This window comes from Wasmannia auropunctata, unplaced genomic scaffold (assembly GCF_000956235.1).
Source record: "Wasmannia auropunctata unplaced genomic scaffold, wasmannia.A_1.0 LD335994.1, whole genome shotgun sequence".
Lineage (NCBI taxonomy): Eukaryota > Metazoa > Arthropoda > Insecta > Hymenoptera > Formicidae > Wasmannia > Wasmannia auropunctata.
Window position 1 is genome coordinate 498,300 of NW_012026896.1, and position 25,296 is coordinate 523,595.

The 25,296-nt window shown below is 48.0% G+C and overlaps 1 protein-coding gene across 1 annotated transcript in view; it reads left to right on the forward strand.

Moving 5' to 3' along the window:
• The first annotated feature begins 213 nt into the window (after positions 1 to 213).
• Positions 214 to 25,296, forward strand: part of LOC105453813 (colorectal mutant cancer protein) — a 42,613-nt gene continuing 17,530 nt past the window's right edge. The window contains exons 1-3 of the mRNA XM_011696023.1: positions 214 to 323; positions 13,098 to 13,327; positions 14,314 to 14,450. Of these exons, the coding sequence (XP_011694325.1) occupies positions 214 to 323; positions 13,098 to 13,327; positions 14,314 to 14,450 (477 nt within the window). The remainder of the gene's footprint in view (positions 324 to 13,097; positions 13,328 to 14,313; positions 14,451 to 25,296) is intronic.

The window sequence follows — 25,296 nt, forward strand, 5'->3', positions numbered from 1 at the left end:
GAGACGCGCGTTATCGCGCGTCGCTGGATAGACGCGGGGAAGAGCCCGAGCATATCCCGGTCCTTGGTCGAGCACGAGGAAACGCCGCCGCAGTGTGAGGCAAAGTCGGACAAATGAGGCGTCGCGTGGCGCGCGACGACGCGTGGCGATCGGCGAGGACACCGATGACCGTACGTTGCTGCGTGACGGCCGCGCGCGGGCCCCAGTGAGAAGATGTCGCAGACCGCGGATGCCGAAAGCGAGACCGGCTCCATTTGCGACGAGGAACGCGTCCGGAAGCTGTTCCAGGCATGCGACGGCGACGGCGACGGCTACATCGACAGGTGAGCGAAAATCATCCGACAGTAGGAATCGAGAGAAGGAAATAGATGTCAGAGAGGAAAGAATGGATTTTTTGTTGAGAGAAATATCTAAAAATTTAATTTGCAATGTTCGATATAGATTTGAAAATCTTGTTCTTTTAGTTTGACGTTAGATTTGAAAATCGAAATATCTCTTGTTAGATTTGAAAATATCTAAAAATTTAATTTGCAATGTTTGATATAGATTTGAAAATCTTGTTGATCTGTCAAAACATAATTATGTAGAACATTTGACACTGGAGTCGCCGAGGTGCTATTTCGACGCCGCTAATTATTTCAACTTTTGTTTCTTTTTTATATTACGGTATATTACATTACTTACGGAATAATGTGCGAGAATATGTGAATATAGTACAAATCATTTAAATGATACCAACACAATACCAAATTAACTTTTCACCAACCGGAAATAAGGATAGGAAATTATCAATTTGATACCTGCGACAGTTCGAGTGGAATAATATCGGCAGTTATTGGATAAATAAGCTAGTTACTGGAACATCAAAACTTATTGCGTCGCTCATCACGCTTGCGTTCTCTACATAATTATTTTAATGGTCTTCAACGTAATTATTTTCAAATCTGTATCTATAGCTAAATTTGTAGACACTTCAGCAAAGTCAGTCTTTCCATATAGGAATCAGAAGGAATAAAATCCTCTCAGCATTGAAGCATCTGTCCCATTTAAAATAGCGCCATTTACCGGATGGCTCTGCGCGACTGCTATTGATCGCGGTAATGATACTCAACCGATTTACATAGGTATTTTTGTTTACTCCGGATTTGTATTTCGCATCCAACGGGAGGAAATGCCGTCCTGAAAGAGGGACTTTATGTCGAATTTCAACCAGTTCCGGAAGATCTGAGATCACTGAAATGAAATCTCGTTGGTAATCGATATTTTCCTCGCGCGACGAAAAAAATCGAAATAAACGCAGATAATCTCCGTCGAATCTGATTTTTACGAATCGACTACCCGAGCGCAACCGTTATATCGTCGCGCCGTTTATGTTAACGTTATCTCACACATATCGCGCCACGTATGGAGCTCGGATAAATTCCGTTCGGCGAATTCGGTGCGCGAACCTTCGCACGATTGTACAATTAACCGGTGGCTGGTATCGCGCGGAATGGAAAGAGCTCGTTGACGAGACCGCGCCTGCCGCTGGCACGTACGTTTTAATTATTTCTTCAATTAATTAGAGCCGTTTCCCGTCCCCCTCTCCCTCTCTCTCTCTTTCTCTCTCCGCATTCTCTCACTCGCTCCACAGCGAGCTCGCCCTAACTCTCGCGGGGATTTAACGAGAGACGACTGGCGCGGCGTATTTCTTTTTATCTTCCGTGCCAACTTCGACGGAAGTACAAACTTGTCGGAATCGCCGTGGCAATAGAACGTGCGTGTACGAGAGAGAGAGAGAGAGAGAGAGAGAGAGAGAGAGAGAGAGAGAGAGTGCGCGTTCTACAAACAAATTAAGAGAGCAAACCCGGCAGCCATCGCTCCTCTCTGTTAAAGAGAAGAACGGGACAATATTTCCCGACTTGTTGGCATTCATTACCGTGCGCGCTTTCGTAACCTCGTTATATACCCACTCGCTCGCCTCGTCGCACGTGATTCACATTTTCGGCCCTGCACGTCGCACGCAAAGACTTCCGCGCCCCGCGTCGTCAGTCCTCTATTCTATTGTACAAGTGTACGTAATACACCGAAATTTTACTCCTGATCTTATTTCTAACGACAGATTCCCTCACTAATATGAGATGTAATGTTTTTTTTCCGATTGAAATATGCACCGAGAGAAAAAATGATTGTAATTGCCATAATTTAATTATAATGTATAGTTAAATGGTTAAATTTTCGATGCTAACTATATATTTGTTAGAATTATATTATTATTATTAACATTAGAGCACACAGTAATAAAAATAGAGCTTCTGACCGTAATTATTTTACGCAATTATATAGTCACGAATAACGAATATCAAACACTTTTCTCTCAGTGTACGAGCGATCGTATAGAGAGTTCCTCTCGCAAAGCGGGGACTCCCGGGGTAAGACGACAGAGTCGAATCTCCACGAGTCGATCGTCGCGTCGAACCGGTGACCCAATTTTCCGGGGGTGTTGCAACTCTGGGTGTTTCACGCACGCCGCGAGAGGCGATTGTGTGCGCGTTTTCTCGACGCGGATCGGGCTGACAGCCCGGGGCCGGAGGATAGATAGAAGTTGCGGAGAAGTCGGGCGAAACATGCGCGACGGAAGGGTCGAATTCCGTCGATCCGGCAAACCCTCGACGATACCCCCCGAGGGTTGCTGCGGTCCCCCCCCCCCCTAAGGCGAGGGGGTGGCGCGCGTTGCTTCCCGCGCGCGTTTTATGGCAAGTGAGTCACACACCACCGCCGCGATCGGATTCTCTCTCCTCGTTCCCGTTTCCTCCCCCCGAGCTTGTCGTTTTGGTCGTACGACTGTGCTCCTTCGCGCAGCCGAGCCGGGTCTTTGCGCTTGCAGACTCGTTTATCGGCATTCTCTCTCCCTCCGCCTGTGTGTGTGTCACTTTATCCTTTGTATCTCTTTTTCTCCTCTTTTTCTCTTTCTCTCTCTCCCTTTTCTTCTCCGCGGTTTTTCTCCTATCTAAAATACACTCGGCGAATATTGGTTACAGCATGCTCTGTAATGCAACGGATTTCCGTGAAGACGAGAGCGAGCGTAGTCGTAAATGTAAAATTCCAGCTCGCGCTCGCCGTTGCTCCGCTGGAATAACGCGTGGCGGAATAAAGGAGCGAGTGTGATCGCGCGTTGCTCCAAGTCCCGCGCGTCCGCAGACGCAGTCGACAGTATAAGCTCGACTATCTACGATATCCTTTGCTCGCTCTCGCCTTTGTCTTCCGGTAGACGATCTTACCACGCAAATAAACTTCTCGCGATATAATTTTAGAGGAATTCTCTCTGGGGATGGCGTCTCTCATCGCGGAAGGAAATTGCTGGGTGGAAGTTTTCACCTATTATACAGGAATTCGAAATGGATCGGTTTTCGGGAAATGCAACGCAAAGTCATAACAGTTTCGTCAGAGAACGATATATGTTAATAATATACGTTATAAAATTAAAAAATATATATATTAACGGAAAGAAAAATGGAAAAGTAAAAAAGAATATTATAGAGAGAATAATAGAGAGATTCGGCAAGCACCGATCGGAGATACGCGAGTAATCAACTAACAATTGTCCGACTTGTCGTTCGGCTGAAATATTAGACTCATGAATGATTCGTCGCGACGATGCGGCGAGATTTCGCCGGCGGACGTTCTCGTTATAATTCCGCGATTCCCTTGACTGCGACGTGGCTGACGGAATAATAGATGCACCAGGCGATTTACCTGGCTGCCGACGCTCCCAGGCTTGTTTGCACGCGATGGAGCGCGTAAGCATAGCGGGAAATTTTCTCCCGAAAAGAAATACTGCGAGTAGAGGGAAAGGGAGGGGAGAGAGAGAGAGAGAGAGAGAGAGAGAGAGAGAGAGGAGCTGGTGCTCTGTCGTCCGAATCGATACGTCTCGTGCGCTCGGAGCTCTGGAAAAAAAAAGCGACGTTTACCGTCTCGATTTACGTTGCACAAGAAGCAAAAAGGCGATTCGTACAAGTCAGAGGGAGGTATGGGTAACACTGATATACGCGTGGTATACGGGAAGGATAGATAAAATATGAATATCTGGGAAATACGTTACTTAATTGTTTTATTGACAAGAGATTGGTTCGTCATTTGTCTTTGATAACAAATTCTATCCTTGTTGGACTTATATAATGCTTGTGGATAGTCAGTGCAATGTTATACCACACGAAGAGATTTTGCTGTAAACAAAAAGTTTTGATGGATACAGATTTGAAAATAATTTTATTGGATTACATTAAAATAATATATATTTTTGATTCGTAATAAATAATTTTGATAAAAGCTCGAAAACGATGAGCATTTCTGTTAACCGTTTTGACATTCTAGTTTGAATTTCCAATAAAATTATTTTGATTTGAATTTTCGAATACTTTGGCAAAACCAATTCTTTGCACCTCTGTGAAGTTGGCCCCACTTTTTTAAAATTCGAAAAAAGCGGGGCCAACTTCACAGAGGTATTCTTTGCAGAAGGTGTCCGTATAAAGAATAAATCTTTATTAAAGACAAATGACGAGCCAATCTCTTATCGAAAACAAATGAAGAGTTTAACGCTAGGTGTTCAAAACACTTTGTGCAACCCCTGTATTTCGGTTTTACAGCTTTACGTGTAAGCGTCCGTTATTTCGGTCCGCGACTTTTCGCTCGCACGTCCGAAGATTCCGATCAGAATCCTCGAAACTGCGGATGCGGCCGTTCTGCGGCAGTTTCGTCGAAACTATCCCACGGTCGGGTTTTTACACGCGGTGCGCACTCGTAATTTCGTTACGCGCGGCCAGCTTGCGCGCCCATCCCTTTCGCTCTCTCTCTCTTTCGCAGTCCCCCACGTTTATTTCGCCTTGTTCGGTTCGACTCGTTTCGCGATAAATCCCGAAATCGTCCCGACCGGTTATCGTTATTTACGCCTTCCCTCCTTCCGGCCGTGTCCGCGGGATACACACATATTCCCCGCTGGAGATTTTCATTTTGTCGACCCGTCGTCGAGACCGTCGTCGTCGTCGTCGTCATCTCGCGCGCGAATTGCGGAGAGCTCGCGATCTCGCGTGTGGCCTGCTCGTATTTCCGTTATCGCGCAGCCACGATTTAGAACTTAATAAAGACGACGACATATGTACGAATTTTCACTCGTGACGCTTAACAATAATTGGATTAACACGATGATACGGCTTACAGTCGACGGTGTTCTTATGTGTTACAAACGACAAGAGTATTTTCTTCTGTTTTTTTTTTTCCGAGGGAATATCTCACTGCCGTGTGAATAATTCGTCAACTCGTCCGGTGAATAAAACATCCCCTCCGAGAGAGACGTCATCGGAAATAGAACGCCAGAATGCGCGGCGTTTTAAGGGTTGGACGGGGGGGGGAGGCAGACCTTCGGCGTTAAACGAATTATTTTCGGAGCCAATGCCGCGCCGCTGTAAATTTGATAAACCTCTCCGGTCGATCGATACGCCGATATCTTGTGCAGCACCGGGCGACGTCAAGGTCCCGCGCGCGTCTCTCTCTCTCTCCCTCTCTTTCTCTCGTCTCGCTCCGTTGCGAATTATTAATACCAGTCGCGGATTCCGAAATCAACCACATTATCGGCGATCGCGCGCCGCTCAAATTGACGACCGTGACTTCTAACGACGCGGTGTCTGAGCGCGAGCTCTCCCCCCCCCCCCGCTCCCCGTCGTAAGGAGATCGTATTTTTATCGGCGCGGACTCGGTAAGGACGACGACGACGACGACGACGCTCGGAGAGATTTCTCCGTCTCTCCGGACAGCCGGCCCCCCTTCCCCGCAATCGGAGTAACACGATTTCTCGCTAATTACGGCGAAATCTAAACCTCTTGGAAGAGCGCTAACAAAGTGACAGGCGTTAAAAGGGGGATATGGGACGCGATGAGTTCGCCGGAGCGCATTATGGAGGGCACTCTTCCCATTAAAAACCGATCGTTTTTAACATCGTTCTCTTGTTCTTTTCCTCTCACACTCTCTGCTCTCTCTCCTCTTCTTGCCTCTCCGCTCTCTTCCCGGTTCCTCTCGTTTTGTTTTTAATGGCGCCCGCGGACGATATCCGACGAGGCGAGAGTATCGCTATTTCGGAAGGGTGGATTAGCCGAACCGGCGCGGCGGTGTCGGACTCTTTCGGATAACGGACTTCGATGAGGGGTTGCGTTTCGATGAAATGGAGCGAGACGTTTACAATGACATAGCGATATCATGATGTGCACGTAAATTCTCTCGAAACCGCTCTCGCACGCGCAGCAAATTCTCCTTCAGGTGCGTGGAAAGAACGGTTTTACTTTAGTATCTAAAAGTTTAGCTAAATACAGACCTGCAAATAATTTTGTTAGACTGTCAAAATAATTGCACATGATGTAGGACATGTGCAATTCAAACTGGTTGCTAGAATGTCAGAACTGTTTGCAGCATTATGCTTGAGCGTAATCCTACATATTTATTTTGATAGTCCAACAAGATTATTTTCAAATATACATTTAGCTAAATGTTTAAATATTTGAGCAAAATCGTTCTTTCCGTGCATGCGTTTCTTTCTTTTTATTACCGTCTCGACGCACTTTTGCTCGGTATCTTACTTATCTCCCGCATTGCTTAAATAACGCTTCCTGCGCTTTAATCTAGAAAGACATCTTGCTCCTCTTGCTTTTGTCTTTTTATTTTCACATGTATATATTTATATCAGGATTTCACTGAACTTTTTCGAGAGACGGAATGAAATTTAATAAAGATAACGCATCGATCGCGCAACCTCGACCTGAGGGATCTTAACACGAAGGTCGCGGAGGGTCCTTCGAATTCTTCGGAGAGATGCCGAAGGGCAGTCGTGACGCAATAGGAAACTTAATCGCGTTTCCCGCGCGTGGAGCATACAGGTTGCGTGGAGAGTTTTTTTATCCCGCAAATGTCTCACGCTGGAACAATGATCGTGGCGTATCAGGTTCGCCAATCGGGTTCGAGAGGAAACGTTTTAACGCGGGAGAAATCTCTTGGCCGTCATCGCGCGCGATGTAACATCGTCGGTTTCACATTTCCCAACAATGGACTCGCTTATTGGTCCGCCACGGTGCATTACGCGCCGGCCTTTTAAACGCTCGCGCGAAAACGCATGTCTCGCTTTCGCCGATCAAGAAATTCGTCGAGAGCTGCAGTATAATCCGAAAGAATAATCCGTAACTCTCGAAAACCCTTTGAAGCGGAGCCAGGAATCTGTCGTATCCGACAATCTCGAAACAATTTGGGACGCTAACGTTACACAGAGAGGTGACATTCTCTGCAGTTTTCGATATTTTTCATTTTCCTGATTTCTTTTGTTCCTGTGCTTCGGCTCATCTCTCTCTCTCTCTCTCTCTCTCTCTCTCTTCTCTCTTCTCTTTTTCCCTCTTTCTCTCTCTTTTTGCGCGCGCGCTGTTTCGACGAGCCCTGATTAAAAGTAAAGGCGGGGAAGAGAATTCGGATCGAAAAACGGGAGGGAAACGATAACGAGATCACCGCGTTACAGGTACGAGGCAACGAAATTGAGTTTTGATCCAATCGCGCGTCACGGCGAATATCGACACAAGCCACGTATGTGTTTCCTCCGGAATCTTCTTCCAGGGGGTCTTTCGAAAAGTCCTCTCGACGGCGACGGCGAGCCCTCCTCCGGTAATTTCAATCCGTCAGTATGCGCGAGGTGTAAGCCTTAGATGTATAAGTTTTCGCGATTCCTTTCGGTCCCCGCGCATCTCCCGACGGACGTTCCGGAATACCTAATTCGTGCAAGACTTTTTCCGCTCTTAAAAGCGTTCAAGTAACGTTTAAGTAACAAGATTGCGAATCGAAAGCCCCATGTAACGTCTCGCGCGCGCGTGCAAAGAGAGAGAGAGAGAGAGAGAGAGAGAGAGAGAGAGAGAGAGGATGAACGCGAATGCGAAATTAAACAAGTCGTTAAAATTCACTTTTCTCGCCGAGCGGACAAACATACCGACGCCGATGATAAACCGCGATATTACAACGCTATCGTTTCCCACGTGCTAGCATATTTATCGCGCACGCTTTCTCTCTCTCTCTCTTTCTCTCTCTCCCCGGCGTCGAAGTGCCGTTTAATTGCCGCCGTCGTGTAAATACGCGACGCGCCATTGCACCGTGCGCGCATCGCGCCCCGGGTATCCATTTATCTCGCGATAACGCTCGAATAAATAAATACATCGCGATAGAAAACACGGCTCGCGCGTGCATTGATTAATTATACATTACTCCCACACGTTATACTTTCCTGTTTTATTATTATTTTAAAAAGTATTCGAGGGATATGTATTCCGCTCGACCATGAAAAATTGCTCTCATTTAATTCTTTTCCCACGAAGGATTAAGAGAAAAAGAGAATAGGAAGCGTGTAATTTTTGTGTTTGAGAATCGGGGCTAAATTTTAATTAGAAAAGTCGGTTTAACAAGAGCGCGAGAGAGGCTTCTTGGGCAAAAATACTTGCAGGACTCTTTCGCTTGTCCTCGCGTACAAACGGATTTCTTTGCGAGACGCAGAAAGACCATCCGCAAATAGAGAGAGAAAGAAAGAGAAAGATGGGGATATATACGTGTACATTTAAAATAAACTCACGTGTCTGGTGTAAAACCGCAAATGCGGCGCCCCGCGAGCGGGAACGGGACGAGCGACACGCATCGCGGTGGATTAAGTTGCGTTCGTTCTTCACGCCGCGTCGCGGCGCGACGAGATGTATAGATAGGATAGAGTATAGAGTATATTCCTTTTCTCCCGTCTCTCCCTGCTTTTTTGTTTCACCTCTCGAACCGCAGCGCGGAATGCATTTATCCGCACGTCGCAGTGGCACTCGACACGCGGCCGACGCGGCGTCGCGCGAACCCGCTCCGTTCGCTGAAACGACGTTGATATTCCTCGCGTAACGTGAAATCTTCCGCGAGAATCCCCGGTAGAATCCGTCAAAGGTGATCGCGAGCAAAACGCGAAATTCTAACGAGATTTAAGGCCCCAATTCTGTAATTCTTAACGACAGTCTTGGATAGAACATAGAAAAAAGTCAAATGATATCATAACGAACGTCATTATTACTTTATTTGTGGTTTATAAATATATAAATTTTTACAAATGACAGATAAAATCGTGATGGTATCTTTATGATATAATTTGACTTTTTTTTTATAATTACATATTATGACTTCTGTGTTCTTATCTGAGAGTGTCGGTATCGCTATATCGCCGTTGCGCAGATATTATTCATGGGCTGCACAACGACAATATATTATATAATGATATCGATATTGTCATTAAGAGTTACAGAATAGAGGCTTTACAGTTCTAAAGTTTGAAAATATCGAGTCATTTATTTGTTCGCGTCATCTATTTTTCTCTCTGTGTCGTATTGTGTTCTGAAGCACTCTTAAGACTCCAAAGACTTCATGTCCTTTGATTAGTAACCCGATAGATGCTTATTCCGCGTCGATACGCATGTCTCGTCATACAGCCCCGACAAGTTCTCGTTGCGACGTTGCGGGCTCAAAGTGAATCGAAAGTGAACGGTCGTCGGTGGCGCGTGCAAGAGGAGTGAACGACACGACGACGGGGTGGTGGCTGCGTGGGAGGAGATGCAGTCGCTCAAACTTTGGGAGACGAGAACTCTGGAGAGACTGTCCCGACGTAGACGCCGTCGAGTGTCACGATGGTACATACACGGACCCGCCCTAAACTCGCGCTCTCTCTTACTCTTTCTCCCCTGTCTGTCTATTAATAAACGCGGACGAATGAACCTGCCAACGAATGATCCTGACGTCGCGCCTTACGCGTGTGCCTTTGAACGCCTCGCTGAGTATCGAGTAAAGATCGTAGAGTTGCCATCGACTGCGCCTCGCGTCTTTCTTCTCAGATTTTCTATCACGGTCTTGGGCGATCGTACGTGTGTATATTTTTTATCACGATCTTGCATCCACGATGCTAGACATTCAGGATCTTGGATAGGGAAAGAATTGACCAATCGTATTGATCAATTGGTCGTATTATTCAAATATGATTGGTTAATTCTTTCTCTGTCCGAGATCTCGGAGTGATTGCTAGCATCGTGAACACAAGTCTTTAGAAAAAGTGGAAATTGTAATAATCTATAAAGCAGTCCAAGATTTGTAATTGTGGGCATTGATGTATCATCAATGTTTATTGCCTTATTATATTGCCTTAGTTTTCTTAATGAAACTGCACGGAAAGAACAATTTTGCTGAATCCAGATTTGAAAAATAATTTTTATTTAATAATCAAAATAATTTTTTGCGAAAGTCAAAATGATTGCTGGAATAACAAAACGTTTTCTAGCAATGTTTATCAGTTTTAACATTCCAACAAATTATTTTGATTCAACAAAAAATTATTTTCAGTTCTGTATTTAGCAAAATTTTTAGACCTTTCAACAAAATCGTTCTTTTCGTGTTGAAAAAGGAAGACAACAGGCGTGAACGCGGACGCACGTCGAGACAATGCCTAGAATGACAAGTCTCAGGATCAGCGTCTCGATACTCGTCTAAGAAGAGCTCCAGAAAGAACGTTAGAATACGACTTGATTAACGGTCCAGTTGATGACGTACGTTAGCGTAATCCGTGCGTCAATTGCGTCCGCGGTGGGACATGCCGCGCGTGTGGGACTCGCTCGAGTGCAACGCCCCGCGAGTAGTATATCGGCCGAGCTTCCGATGAAGCTTTCGTGCGTCGCGTCGCGTCGCGGGACAGGCGTCCGTGGCCGCCGGAAGCAGGCCTCGCGCCGACAACGACGCTATACGTAATCCATTAATATCGCGCGCGCGCGCACGGGAGGAGGAGATGGCGCGGTAATTAATGCGTGACGTTTAATTCGCGACGACCGTGCCCAAACCGGCGACACCATTGTTTCGACGAGATGAGAGATAGAGACGAATACCCTCAGAATCGGTCGTGACAGTCGCGCGCGTGCGCCCCGCACAAGGGCGTCCGATACCCGCAGCTGTCCGTGGGAAAAATAAAAGAAAATTAGTAGAAACCAATAGACGGGTCCGTGAGTTAAGTATGAGAGCTCGGCGATTCGATTACACACGGAAGGAACGAATTATCTAAAAATGTAGCTAGATCTGATACAGATCTGAAAATAATTTTGTTGGACCATCAAAATAATTAATTTAGGAAACTCAAATATAATGAGCAATGCTGCAAAAATTTTTATTCTAGCAATCAGCTTGAGAAAACGTCTTATATAATTATTTTGATACTTTAACAAGATTATTCCTCTCAAATCTATACATATCCAGCTAAATTTCTAGATAAAACAGTCCTTTTCGTATTAAATCGATTTTAACGAGATTTATGTGGTACATAATTTTTCTAAAGATTTACCGTAATTTACAATTTTTTATATTGACTGATATCCGGTAAACTCTTTACGTACATCACTTATTATATCCTCTCAGAAATCCAGATTGTCTGGGATTGTCGCAAATAATTTACAATCCCGTGATTTCCCGAATCGCGACGTATTTCGCAAATGTATAACGCCAACGAGACGGGCAGCTTCCACGCGCGCGTCTGTGAAACGCGCGGCGCGACGAATTCGCGAGAGGACGACGAGGGCAGCTAGCTGGCTTAACGATTTTCCGGGGACATCTCCGCGTGGCGGCAGACGGCTGTAACTGATGCATCTTTAATGCTGTCCTGTCGACCTCGGCTCGCCGGAGAATAGCGACGGTGGCGGTCCGCCGCGATGCTTCCAGCCGGCGGAACCGTTTGGTTTGCGTGACGCGCCCATCGCGCGAAATCGAGCTTCCTCGTCGAGCCCGCGGCATCGCCGTCGCGACCGATAATCAAGAGTGACGTGCCTGGCTCTCGTCCTTCCAGCCGGTTAGACAATTATTTGAGCATCGTAATGGACAGAGAGAGAGAGAGAGAGAGAGAGAGAGAGAGAGAGAGCGAGAGAGAAAGAGGAGCACGACCGGATACGCGGGGATGATGTGACAAGCGCTGGCGCTTCCCCGTAGTCCCCCCCGTCTCTTTTAATTAAATGAATCTCGACGGTATATCGTTAAAACGAGAGGTCGTCTTAGGAGCTCGCCGGGATAGAGCGATTCCGTTGTAAATCCGTTTGCTGTGTACACATCAGGACGATCGTCATTGTCGACCCGGGGATAGATAGAGAGGGTAGGGGGGAAAAAGTCTCCGCGTTGATCTCATCTCCGTAATGGATTATTAAATACTCCTTACGGATTATGTATAAGCTATCGATAGGACGATCTCGGAGTTTGTCGAGCGAGCGAACGCGCCTTTCCACTTTTAACTGTTTCGTGCCTCATCTTCCGCGTTGCGTCCTCCTGTCCGACAGATGAATTATTCACGAAGGATGAATTATTCATAGAAAGGAGAGTACTTAGTCTTCATAATACACATTCCGCTTAATATGCGATACGACCGGCGATTTATTATTTGCGATTTGCGTTAAGTGGTCGCGGGGCTCCGCGCGATCGTCACGAGAAATTTCTCGCTGACGGATTCGAGTTTTCCTTTAAACAAAGCGCACGGCATTCGCGAGCCCGGATTTAATTCCAGAACGCAGCACTTGGGTCTGGGAAATCTACAGGAAATTTCGATTAATAGTTATTTTCGGTTTTCGCTTAATAATAATTAACCTTTTCTTAATAATAATAATTTACAATAGATCATTTTTCGGCGATGCCGTCTATTCAGTGGCATTTCTGGGACTCTGAACTTTCATTTAAAAAAACTGTCGAAAAATATGGATTGAAACCAAAGTTAATATGACTTTTTCAAAGTTCTTTGAGTTTCCCAGATGTGTTGTGTTTCAGGTTGGCGTCGTGCTGTGGTCTAAGGTTAAATTAGGTCCTCACCGCCGTTCGCTTTTAAGCGTAATTTTCTTGGCCCAATAATATTACCGTTATAAAAAATCGTCATTATTACAAGAAAATCGTTGCTATAAAAAAGTAACAGTAATTCTGTAACGGCGTTATCGCCGTTACTTTCCGTCCCTTGCCCGAGACGCTCGACAAAGACGTTCTCTAACAGGCGACCTCACGCCTTTCTGATTTTTCAGCCAGGACCTATTGACGGTGTGCCGGGAATTGAACCTCGAGAATTCGGTGGAGGAATTGATGCGGGAATTGGGCGCGGACGAGCACGGTCGCATTTCCTATCAGGAGTTCCTTAGGCGGCGTCTGGCCCTGCGACCGGAAATCGAGGCGCTCAGGGCCGGCAAACGACGTAGCAGTCCGCATCACACCCACACGCCGGAGTACCTGCCCACCAGCAGCGACAACAGTCTCGGTAAGAATTCGTACAAATTGCACGAAATTTCCGCGCGACAGATCCCTCCTTTCCGCTCTCGCGACGATAAATCACCCCCGCGTTAGCACATGGTTGCGATTGACCACACCGCTCACAGCGACGAGCCCCTGGCTGGCTTCTTTGCTGGAGAAACTTCCAATCAATAAAAAAAATTTTATTAAAATATTAAATCAGCCAATTGGCGATGTAAACTATATCGGATCGTGCTCTATAAATCAGCTAGGCCGCAGGACAATTCGGGAAAGAATCTCGCGCGAATAACAAACATCGCGCATCCCCGTTCGCCGATTTCTGGAAATGTAGACGACGTGTTTTGTTCGATGGGACGCAAAGAGCTCGCTCACTCGGGATATCGCGCGCGTCGGACAATGTATTGCGATCCTATAGCATATCTACGTGCCCGCGTGGAAATAGAGCGCGAGCGCTCGAAATTGATGATTGATGGAACAATGAATACGAGACGACCGCGGAAATACTGCAACGCGGCGGCGGCATTTGTAATATCCCGATCGAGCGGGGTCGCGCGTGCATGTTGGATATACGCGATACCTATGCGCGAGAGATCGATGCACGGAATATGGAAGTGACGACTTTCGGGATATTGCACGTTGCCGCACGCATTCCGTTTCTCGCCATTTTTACCGTCAACCGTAAATCTTCATCGAACGATAACCATCAGGCCGATAGAAAAGAAACAATTCGCGATCGTTACTTTCTTTAATTATTTCGCGCCGCTATACGAACAACTCTCTAACAGGAAACTCGCGCGCGGAAATTTTTCCTTGAAATGATAGCTTTTCCTTGAATTTTATTCCTTGAAACGATAATATTTCCTTGCGAATTCTTTCTTTCTCTCGGAGAGTCATTCGTTAAGCTCGGTCTGCTCATTTTCTCCTTCGCACGATTTTTCTTTGAAAGAAAATACGCCCTGCTATACGAATGCGTACTCGTAACTTCTATTTCAGGCACCGTGTCGGGACGACATGAGAGCTGGGAGTTCGACAGCGGTGCCCGTGATTTGTCGCCGGAACCCCATAGTCTTCAGAAGCTAGTGGAGGCGGCCGCCGGCGGGACGGGAAACATGCTGGACCTCGCGAACAAGGTGAGTCGCGCGACGAACCACCTCGACAAAACGTACGACTATGTCGGATTTATTTTTTGGCGAGAAATTCTTTCTCTCTCTTGGCATTAGATTCGTTTCACATCTCACGCGCGAATCGCTCTCGCGTGATCGCTTGGCGAACGCCTGTCTTAGCGTTACAAACTCCCGATGGTGCCTGTCGTGCACCTATCATGTCGTGTATACTGACGTGACAGGTGAATCCTGCGGACCGCGCGTTCCCTAAATTTCAGCACTCTCTATGCGTTTGCGTAACATATCCGTCGCGTTAATAGAAAAGTGACACGAGTAAAACATGTTTGAGGTAATAAAAGGAAATCGACCCTAAAGTTATTTAGGGTGAATTTCCTTTCATTATCCCAAAAATGCTATTCTTTTATTTGTCACTCCACTATCAACACGACAATGCGGCAACAAAACTGTAAGGCAATGCATTGAGAAAAAAAAGAGAGGAAAAAAGTCGCGAAAAAAATATTCTCTTTCCTATACATTATCTGAAATATCCGAAGTTGAAAGAGATCACGTTGCAAACTATCGACTGAAGCTGCCCGGGAATACTTATCCTTGTTAATGCAACATTCGCGCTGATGGAAAGTCAACGAGACGCGCAATTATCCAAGGCAAATTGTCTTTGCATGCCGATAATCCTCGGTTTTCCTTGGCGAGGGAGAGCACTCTCGTTCGCTTAACTCCTTCATCTCCCCCTCGCCGTCCACGGGGCTCTCTCTATTACTTCCCTCTTCGTATCACGAAGTTCGCGCCTGGGAATTTCTTTGTCAGCCGCAATTAACCACGATACCCACCGCCGTCGCGCGGTATGCCATCGTGGAAGATGGCAAGACGTGCAATTTCTGCATTCTCTCGGCTTTTCCCTCGTTCGCTCGTCGATCGCGCGCTCGCCAGCCTCGGTGTCGAATTATGAGGTGTAGATTAACACTATCGACATTTTATCGTTTGCACGGGATTCTTAATATATTTATCGTCAGAATATAATCAATTGAATTTAAAAGACTTCAAAAGATTTATATATTGATGAATAGTTGAGTTATATGATAATCTTGAAAAAAGAGGTGGATTGCAGCCTCGTCGAACTAGACACGAAGATGTAAGCCGCTTAAAAGCGATTAAATTTCAGATAAAATTTCACGTTCAAGTTGACGCCATGGATTTACGTAACGCCCGTAGCGTTCTTGAAATTTCGTTCTCGCTCCTCGGAGAGTCGCCGCCTCGACGACGAAATTCCCATCTCTCGGGGCGTTTCGGTTCCCCGCGAAATGGTTCGGTTCGCGATCGCGCTCGTAACCGCGTGCCTGCCTGCCCGCCTTCCCCGTTCGCTTTTAAGAGCCACGACAGCTGCAAAGGGAAAAAGAGAGATAAAAGCGGCGCCGAGCGCCAAATTCCGAGGTTATCGCGATTTCTCGCGAGAGAGAGCCTCTCCGCGCTGCCCGTGTTTCGAGGAACGTGAGCACAAGGGGAACAGACGGAGGAACGGTTTCGGGGAAAGGAAAAAAGAAGCGCGCGCCGTTTACTGCCTATAAATAACCGTTATTACGCTCCGCATTACGGCATCGAAAAAAAAAAGGAACGAGAAGGCCGCGGCGGCGAATTTTGACCGCTCGCCGGAGGAGCGGTCGCGGCCCCCACGCGGAAGAATTTACCGAGAAGATATAAAAAGAAAAGTGGTGTATATGTATGAAATTAATATCTTTTCTTTTATTACGAGCGCACGTTAGCGTCTCTTAGGCCGATAAAATATCACGGCGTTCGGTATAGCGGCGCGCATTATTTGCGTTTTAAGAGAAACTCATGCCAAGGTACTGACTCATCCCCGTGTTTTTCCATCACCCCTCTACGCCCACAGGCGAGGTGCGAGAGAAGCTTCCGCGCGCGTCGCGTTACAATCCTGGCGGCGGCGGCGGCGGCGGCGGCGCCGTGTCGACGTGCGACGTCCGTTTTCCGGGAAAGGCGCAAATATGCCGCGTCTTAGGCGCGCACCCGTTCGCCCGATGCGGCGGAGTTGCCCTTCTGTTGCCCTCCCGTTGCCTCGCGCAGACGCTATCCTATACGGTGAAGCACGAATTTCCATAGAAATGGAACGGAGAAGTCGCGGAGTGATAGGGCGCGGGTGAGACGTCGGGGCAAACATAACAGCTAGCGATGTTAATTCCCGCCGTTATCCCGGCGTAGAACTGCGCTACCGTGCAGCGAGATGATACGCTAACGCGCGATCGAGATACCCTCATCGCGTGCAACATCTGAATTCGTGTACATCCACCGCTATAATTGTAGAGCAGTCGATGCCATATTTCGCGAAGAAAATGGAAGATGTAAGATGGAAGATCTAAGGTTGAATTCAGTCCGAGAAAACGAGCAAAATGCGAATGAACAGTCTGCTTTATTCCGGCTGTTACTAAGGCGGCGTATAACAAACAATATAAATGTAATATTATTACAACTGCTTTGTGTTATTTTACTGTGTATTCACGGTAGCTTTGGAAAATAAAATTACCTGTCGTGCCCAAAAAAGATTACCGACCAATACTAAAATACGGAGAGAATATATAGATAATAAACAAAATAATACCACGGGTTTGTATACGTACAGTTGATTTCTCGTGACTGATACGGCGTTATCCGGAAATGCAATTAATATTCCCTAATTGTAACGAAGCTCGTAAAAGCGGGGAAGAAAGCGAGACGGCGTCGCGTATAATATAGCCGACGGTTCCGGGGAGGGATAGATTGTTATCAGAGCGTGTAAAACAGGATGCGCCCCGAGGCCACGGCACACATAAAAAAATGAAGCCGGATAGGTGATAGGCCGCGACGAGGTAATAAAGGAGCAGCAATAAGATCCCGAATAATTTCTCCCCCGGTACAAATGACTTGTGCAAGCGATCCGGAGCGCGTGATAACCCGGCGACGATCGGTCGGAGCCCCGTCTTCTCGGTCTCGCCTCGAAAGACGAAGAAATATCCTCTGACTTGGAACGATGTTTTTCTAGGACGACCGATCGTTATTTTCCATCGCGACGCCCACATCCTTTCTCCCGGGGATATTTACTTCCGCCCTCTCGTCGTCGTCGTTGTGGGAGTCCCCGAGAATTCCATATCTGCTCTCGTCGTGCTTCCCTATGAATTCTCGTGTGATACGCTCGCGTGACGCAATAAACGGTACGTCGGTGGCGATGATACCGTAAGGCGCGGTAAAATTGCGCGCCAACAGGTGCGCGAGACTGCGTGAGAGAGAGAGAGAAAGAAAGGAAAAATCTCGAGATCTCGGGGGAAACTTATCGGCCAGAGCAGTCAGAGATATCAGTGTGTTTCGTGTAAATTAACGAGATCCTCAACGACTCGAGATGAGAAAGAGGGCAAACTCTTGCGATCACCGCCATGACGTAATCCAATTATTGCGTATTGTAACTCTTATACGGTGTACGACGATGATCGCGGCCGTCTCCACGAGACTGTGAAAATAATTCGCGGTAACGGGCGCGAAGCGGGCGGCCGCAGGCTCCTAATTATACGAGGCGTCTCGGGGCTTTCCATTCGAGCGAACGGCGTTTCGGATAACACGCTCCGTTTGGCGTGTCGACATTCATAATCGCGTAGGCATATTCGCTCGTACAAGTGCGAACAACCGTGCGGGACCTTACGTGTGTAGATCGGGCGATAAAATCGCCATAGCAGCGGCGATCCACGGTTTCGTGCGAAACGCGAGAATTCACGGGCCGGGAAACCCACCGGCGGAAAAGCCGGAGCCAACCGCTCTTTTCATCGTCGTCCCGACCTTCGCCCTTTTTCATCTCTCCCTCCCGCGGGAAGCCGCGCGCCGTCGCGTTAATCGAGAAATTAGCGGAGTTAATTAAGACGCCGCACCCACAGGCCGTCCCGCCCACATAATTACACTAATACAATCGCTCTCTCGGTCCTCCTGCGGTCTCTTCCCCCTGTATTTTTTCGTCTCTCCGATCCCCTCGCCTCGTTCCCGCCGGTGAATGACGGAATCGCGACGTTCGATCGCGGGCGCGTTCATTTCCACGTCCATGATCCTCGTGCACGTCGTCTTCGGCACGGAATTTTTGCAAGTTTATCGCCGAGAAAACTGATGACTTACTGCCAGCCCCGTGAGATTAATGGTTTGTCGCGCGAGCAGCGCGGTTCCTGTATACGGTATTACGGCCGCAGCAGCGGACCGCGCCGCGCGCGTCCACCGCGATGACGCCGCAACGGGACGTTTTTCCGCGCCGACGTGCCTCCTAACGAGTTGGAGAGAAACGCGACGGGAGAGGCGGAGCCATCTGCGGCGACGATCCTAATAATTTCGCTTAAGTGTCGCCTATTCGGTTAACCGCTACGGCAATCTTCTCGCGCGCGGTGCCGTTAATAGTCACGTATCTTCGTCTCCCCTGTGATTATGTCAGCTGCGGGTTCTTCTTGTCGCCTCACCTTAAAGGGCATCCGTTCTCAGGATCTAATGATTCGTTTTATCTCAAACCGTTCTATCCTCGATTCCCTGCCGCGTCGGGCAAACAAAGCGCGCGCGGTTTCCGCTGTCTCTCGAATGTAATGCGGCGAACGATGTTCGTTCGCCGGGCACGACATTCGTAACGTTTCTCTAACGAAGAAAAAGAGAAAGTAAAAAAATCATCAAATAATTTGACGAATGGGTACAAGTACATTGAAAGAATAGTTTTGCTGAAATATTTAAAAATTTAGATATAGATCTGATGAAGATAATTACGTTGGATCGATACATCGAAATGTTACAGAACGATGTAACGCTTCAAAAATTTTGCATTCTAGCAACCAGCTTGAATGTTCAATATAATTATTTTAATGGTCCAATGTAATTATTTTCAGATCTGTATTTAGCTGAGTTTTTAGATAATACTTTAAAACCCCGTTCTTTCTGTGTAGCCGTGTTCAATCGATATAGGTACGTGTGCAAGAAAATGCAGACAATGGCATGGAAAATGAAGTGCATCGATTTTGTGAAAAGTCGCTTTTGTTTACAGTAAAAGACATATTGTACTTTGTGTTACAAACGGTCCTTGTTAAAATTTTTAACATTTCCGGGTATTAATTTAGCATAATGAGATGAATATTTTGTGCTAAATTGAGAGCTAACATTCTTTTTGTGTAGTGTAAAATAATACATTTTGAATAAGTGAATAAATGAGACATAAAGTAATGCAATTATAAATCCTAAATTCTAAGATAAATGAATAAAAAAGATGTACGTGATAATTTAGCAGATTATAAATATTAATTTTATTGAAGGGAATATGTTTTTACAATTTGTTTCCAAATTTTATTAAAGTATCACATCTTTTATTTTAATTTTTACACAATATTTTTGTGTAAAAATTATTTTCTAACATATTCATCTCTCTGATAAATTAGCAGAAAAATTGGGGTGGCTCGTATGGGACGTATGAAATGACATGTGTTAAACTTAACACAAATTTCCCAACTGTGCATAAATCGTTGGCCGATTGCCGATCGTGTCCTCTCGTCCGAGGAGTTAACCGAGATTCGCGGCAATGCTTAACGCATTAACGGACAGGTCAGTGGGCTCTGTTATCTTCCCTCACCGCGGAACACCGTGGCGACTGCATTACCGTGCCACCCGCGACGGCACAGTGGATATCGTGCACCGCGAACGCGGGGATAGATAGATAACTGCAGGCCGCTGGAGCTTTCGGTGCAACGAGCCGGATCGGCAACGCTCGGTGGCGGTCGGTCGCCCTCGGCCGGCGCCTCCTCAAACACCTTCGGGGTGTAAGTGCGTCGAACACGGTGGTTCGGTAGTCCGTCCGGTTCAGTCTGTCACCGAGCGTCTTGGCGTTCGCTCGTTGTCGTCGCGCCGCATCGCCGAGCCGATCCGCGATCTGTCAGTTCGCGCTCGTCGATTTCGCCGCCGCGCCGGGCCGCGAGGCCCGCGAGCAGGTGATCGTCGTCGAAAAAATCGTGTGATAAAATTCTCGACTCGTCTGTTCGATCGCAGGGCTTGTTCGTTGACAGGCACTAGGAGGACAACCTCGCGCGAGGCACTTGGTTCTCTCGATCGCAAGAGATCGGCAGCTCCCGAGATTCGTCTAGCGCGAATTAGATTCGTTGCCGCGGAACACGTCCGATCCAAGTACGCGCGATTTACGGCGCGAGACCGGCGGACGAATGACGATCCGCGGGAAGCATTAGGGCGCGAGATTCTGGGCCACGAGAACCGAGTAGCGTAGTTTATGTTACGAGGGGCTGACCTCGTAAGAACAATCGATGCGAAAGCAATTACGGCGCGAATCGGTACCGCATAGCGTATAGCGACGCGCTATCATATTCTCCCCCTTTGTTCTTCCTCTCCCCCGTTTTACAGATATGTACGGATACGCACACACACAGTGTCTGCCCGCCGGTTCTTTTCCTCCATAACTCCATAGCTCCTTTGATAGATACGTTCTTATCATGTAAGCAATCCTCATAAAGCTACCCCACAGCTCTCTCTTATTACAGTCTTCCCGTACAAATTGCCCGTATCTCTCTCTCTCTCTCGTTGTGCCATCTCTCCGCGATATATTTCCGGATAGATAGATTTTCCTTCATCTCTTCCGTTTCTCGAGAAATTAATTTAAAAGGAACAGAAAGGCGCGTCGGGGATTTTTACGACGAGACCGTAATCCCGCGACGTAATCGTAACCCTTTCGACGATGCCCCACCGCGTTCGGAAGGACGAGATTTACGAGCGACCGGCCGGAGCATCGGGTGATGGTGTGTATGTGTGTGCCCCGCGCCGGAGTTGAACGGTCACGTGTAGTCGAGTTCGCCCGTTTAATTAGGTGATAGGAAATCACGATTAATGGGCACCGGCGGCTAATGAAACGCGGCCGTTACGTCAGGCCGAGCGCCGACTCGAGCGTTAACGGGCGACGATTTGCGTTAAGTAATTACCTACGCCATCACCGACTCTTTGTATCCCCGGCCGAGTCGCCAGCCGGACTCCGGGTGTCGTGACTCCGGGTAATCGATGTAAGAGTTAAGCTGGAAACTATTTTCGACGATTGTATCAAGAGCGGCGTGCCCGTCCGCGAGGGATACCGCGCCTGATGGGCACAGGTAGCATGACAAAACAAGCGTCGCGCGCGTGTACCGAAGGGACACCAGTTCGCACGAGCATCGCGCTGCTTTAAAGCCATTGACGATGGCTCATAATACATCTCTCGCGTGCGTAAACTTTGGCGTGTGACGCGAGCTCGATATACTCGTCTCGTTTCAGCGTTGTTTTTCCTTTTGCGGCGCGCGCGCAAGCGAGCCGCGTTAAGCCCGTGTCACACTTATACGCATTGGAATCCGAGGATTGCAAATTGAAAATACAAATTTCCAATCAGATGATTTTAATTTCAATCCATTTCATTCTGATTGGTTGAGGGTCTAATCTTTAATTTGCAATCTCCAATGTCTATAGTATATGACACGGGCGTTTAACACTTATAGAAGTACCGATTTCACACTAGAAAAACGTTATTGACCGTTTCTGTTTTTTAGGTAAATGTTATATTTTTTTAGAATTCTTTTTGATTCGCAATCCTTAATCTTCAATGCACAGTGTGACACGGGCTTTAACTCTAGAAGTATCGATCGGCTATTACAATATTATGACGCTTCTGTTTTTTAAATTAATATTGTATCTTTTGCGTCAAAAATAGGATTCTGAAATTCTTTAGACTTTTCAATAATTACATTCTCTTTGTACTGATGAAACATTTGGTTTTCCGTCACATTCTTTATTTTCATAATGATTTATTCGTTTGGTCCTCTTAATGAGTAAGAAACGTTGGCACTTCTAGCGTTAAGGTTCCGTGCCGCCGTTCTTCCGGCAGCGTAATTGAGGCTCGACTTGTGGCGGCGAAAAAAAAGGAAGAAAACGGCCACCGCGGTTCACCTCGAGAATATAAGACCTGTCTCGCGTGGCTGATGCATCGCCCGCGTATCTCGTGCGCGTTCGCTTTTCCGCGCCGCACACGGGCGCGCGCGTTTTCCCTCTTTCGCGCGGGGAGAGCTGCAGCTGGCACGCCGCCAAAGAGCCGGCGCGGCGAGCCGGACTCGCGCGAGTGCCCGGCGGCAGCCCGAGGAACAATGCGATTCATTTAACTTCCATTAAATCCGCGCGGGTACACGCCGTCGTCGGTCGGCGCCGTCCGGTCCGTGCACCACTTGTCCGACTGGAATAGAGGGCCTCGAACTGGCCGAGAGAGAGAGAGAGAGAGAGAGAGAGAGAGAGAGAGAGAGAGAGGCGGTCGACTGCACGTCGCGAGCTCTCTCCGAAACGTTTCCTTCCTTCCTTCCTGCCATCCTCTCCCATTCCCGTCATTATTCCGGCATCGATCAGCACTCTCGGGGACGCGCTCCATCCGTCTCTCGAACGCGGCCGCTTTCAGGCGTATCGCCGTCGAAGTCGCGCGACCGAGAAACACGTTCGGGTTCTTAATAGCCGACATCTGGCGATCGGGGATCCGTCGTGAGGAAGCAGCGCGCGGTACAAACGAGGGACGTCTATTAATATTAAATATTGTACGAGTACTATCGCATATATTGCCGCGCGTTATCGCGGACGATACGTCCGATGGCGATATATAATCGGCGTCTCGCCGCGCCGTAACGACTTTCTTGGGAAAGTGAAGCACATCCCCCGCCCCTCGCGGTATCGCGCTCGCGATAAAACCCGCGATTCTATACCGTACGTGCAATGTGCACGTATGTAGAATTGCGCGCACCGCGCGCGCGATCGTTAGATAGGCGGGCCCCCGTGCTCTTGTTTTTACCGCACGTTGCCGGGCAATGTGTGTAAACGGTGACACATTTTACGCCCGGCAATGAGCGCTCGCGACCATCGCATCGTCTTTCTCGCGCGCGTGGATATATAGTGGCTCGATTCTACGGTTACGCATCGCCGATCCCCGGGTATCCAATCACCCCGGATAATAAATTACTCGTCGTAAACTCACGTATACCGCCGCCGTTCTCGTCGCTACGCCGCTCTACGACGCTTCGACGACGGCCGGAATTCCATCGGTGGAAAACCGTCGAGTAAGAATTGTCGTAACTGATTACGGCGCTCCGCTCTCGAAGGGAGTTATATTTCATATTTCTCTATACGGAAGTATATACACAAGGACGCGTCCCTGAGAGAGAAAGAGAGAGAGAGAGAGAGAGAGAGAGAGAGAGAGAGAGAGAGAGAGAGCGAGCTTTCCGGTTCGTATTTTCCTCGCGTTCCCCGACCCTTTGATCAACGGTGCGATCGACTCGGTCCTTACTCGAGGCACCATGTCTCGTTGCCGTCCCGCAAATTGCCCTCGTCCCGGGACACATGTGCGTGACACGTTCCGCGAATCCGTAATACGGTGCACCTTGACCCTGTCGACGCCCGACGCTCACGTGGACGTGATTGCGTCCTCGGCGCCGTTAAATTGATCGCACGTGCCGTTAATAATATCGGCCGTGAACGCGACATCTCGTGCGCTGTGCACACAGCTATACATATATGTATGATCGCGAGATGGAATTCTGCGGTCCTTCGTGCCTTTTCTCGGGAAAGCAAAGCCCGAACGTTCAGCCAGACGGCGATTTCAGGGATCGGTAACGAGTTTAACAAACTAGTTTCCGTGCAAGGTGCCGTCCCTTCCGCGTTCCCCGTCCGCGAGAGGGACGAAGAAGATGAGAGGAAAAGAGAAGAGCTCGCTCTCTTCGTGCTCTTCTTCTTCTTCTTCTTCTTCTTGTTCCCTTTTGAAAAAAGAAGCTATGAAGGTGCGCTACAGGAGAGACGGAAATTGAGAGATCCAATGAGACGGTCAGGCAAAGGGGGAGGGCAGGGGAAGCCCTCCTTCTCCTCCTTAACTCTTTGATGGGCTTTTTGCAGTTCCGTGCTTCGTTCGGAAAAGAGAGACCTCGGTCGGGAGCCACGTCGAGCGCCGCGCAATTAAAGAAAGGCACTCGTCGAGGCCCTCGCTCAAGAAAGGGCCACTTAAACGATAAGCGTGCGCGCGCGCGCGCGCGCAACGTGTACGCCCGTATATTTAAATCGATTACACTCGTTCTGTAGAAGAGGAGCGACAGTTTTTACCCGCCTCGCGGCTGGAAGGAAAAAGGCAACGAGAAACAGTAAATTCGCGTCGCTTGCGTTGAAATCGAAATCGAGCGACACTTAAATTCAGGGCGGGCAGATCGAGCGTTAATTATGCGCGTTATTCGTGGGCGGCACGTAGAAATTATATTTTCACGGCTCAGCCGCGCTCTCTCGGGCAGGCGAGCGAGCATCGCTCCTAATTGCACGCGCTTTTTGCGACGGTATTAATAAAGGCTCGCCGGAATGACGCGCGCGCGTTACTCGTACTCGGTACACTACGATGCTTAATTGCCGCGACAGCGGCAGTTCCGCGATCCAGCCGTCGAGTCGGGTCGTCGTCCCGCGACAGATTCGCACGCGCGGATCCGCGTGTGCGTTCTCCGAGGAGTGCGCCACACGCACGCACGCACTTAAACACGCGCATACGCACTAATTGTTCACGTAATACCCACCCCCTCGCCGTAACCCCTTTGCATAACCCTTACGACTCACGACCTATGACTTGCGTGCGTGCATCGCGCGGCGCGATTACCGGCGTCTCGCTTCCCCTCTCCCTTCCGCGAGACGTTTTCACCCTCTCATCGAACCTCTCATCAGCCTCCGCGAGATCTCGAATCTCTACAATCTCGGGATAACAACTATAACGCGTCCCGATGAAAATACCTTTTATCGTCGAAAATTTTCCGATGAAAATGATAATTTAATTCTA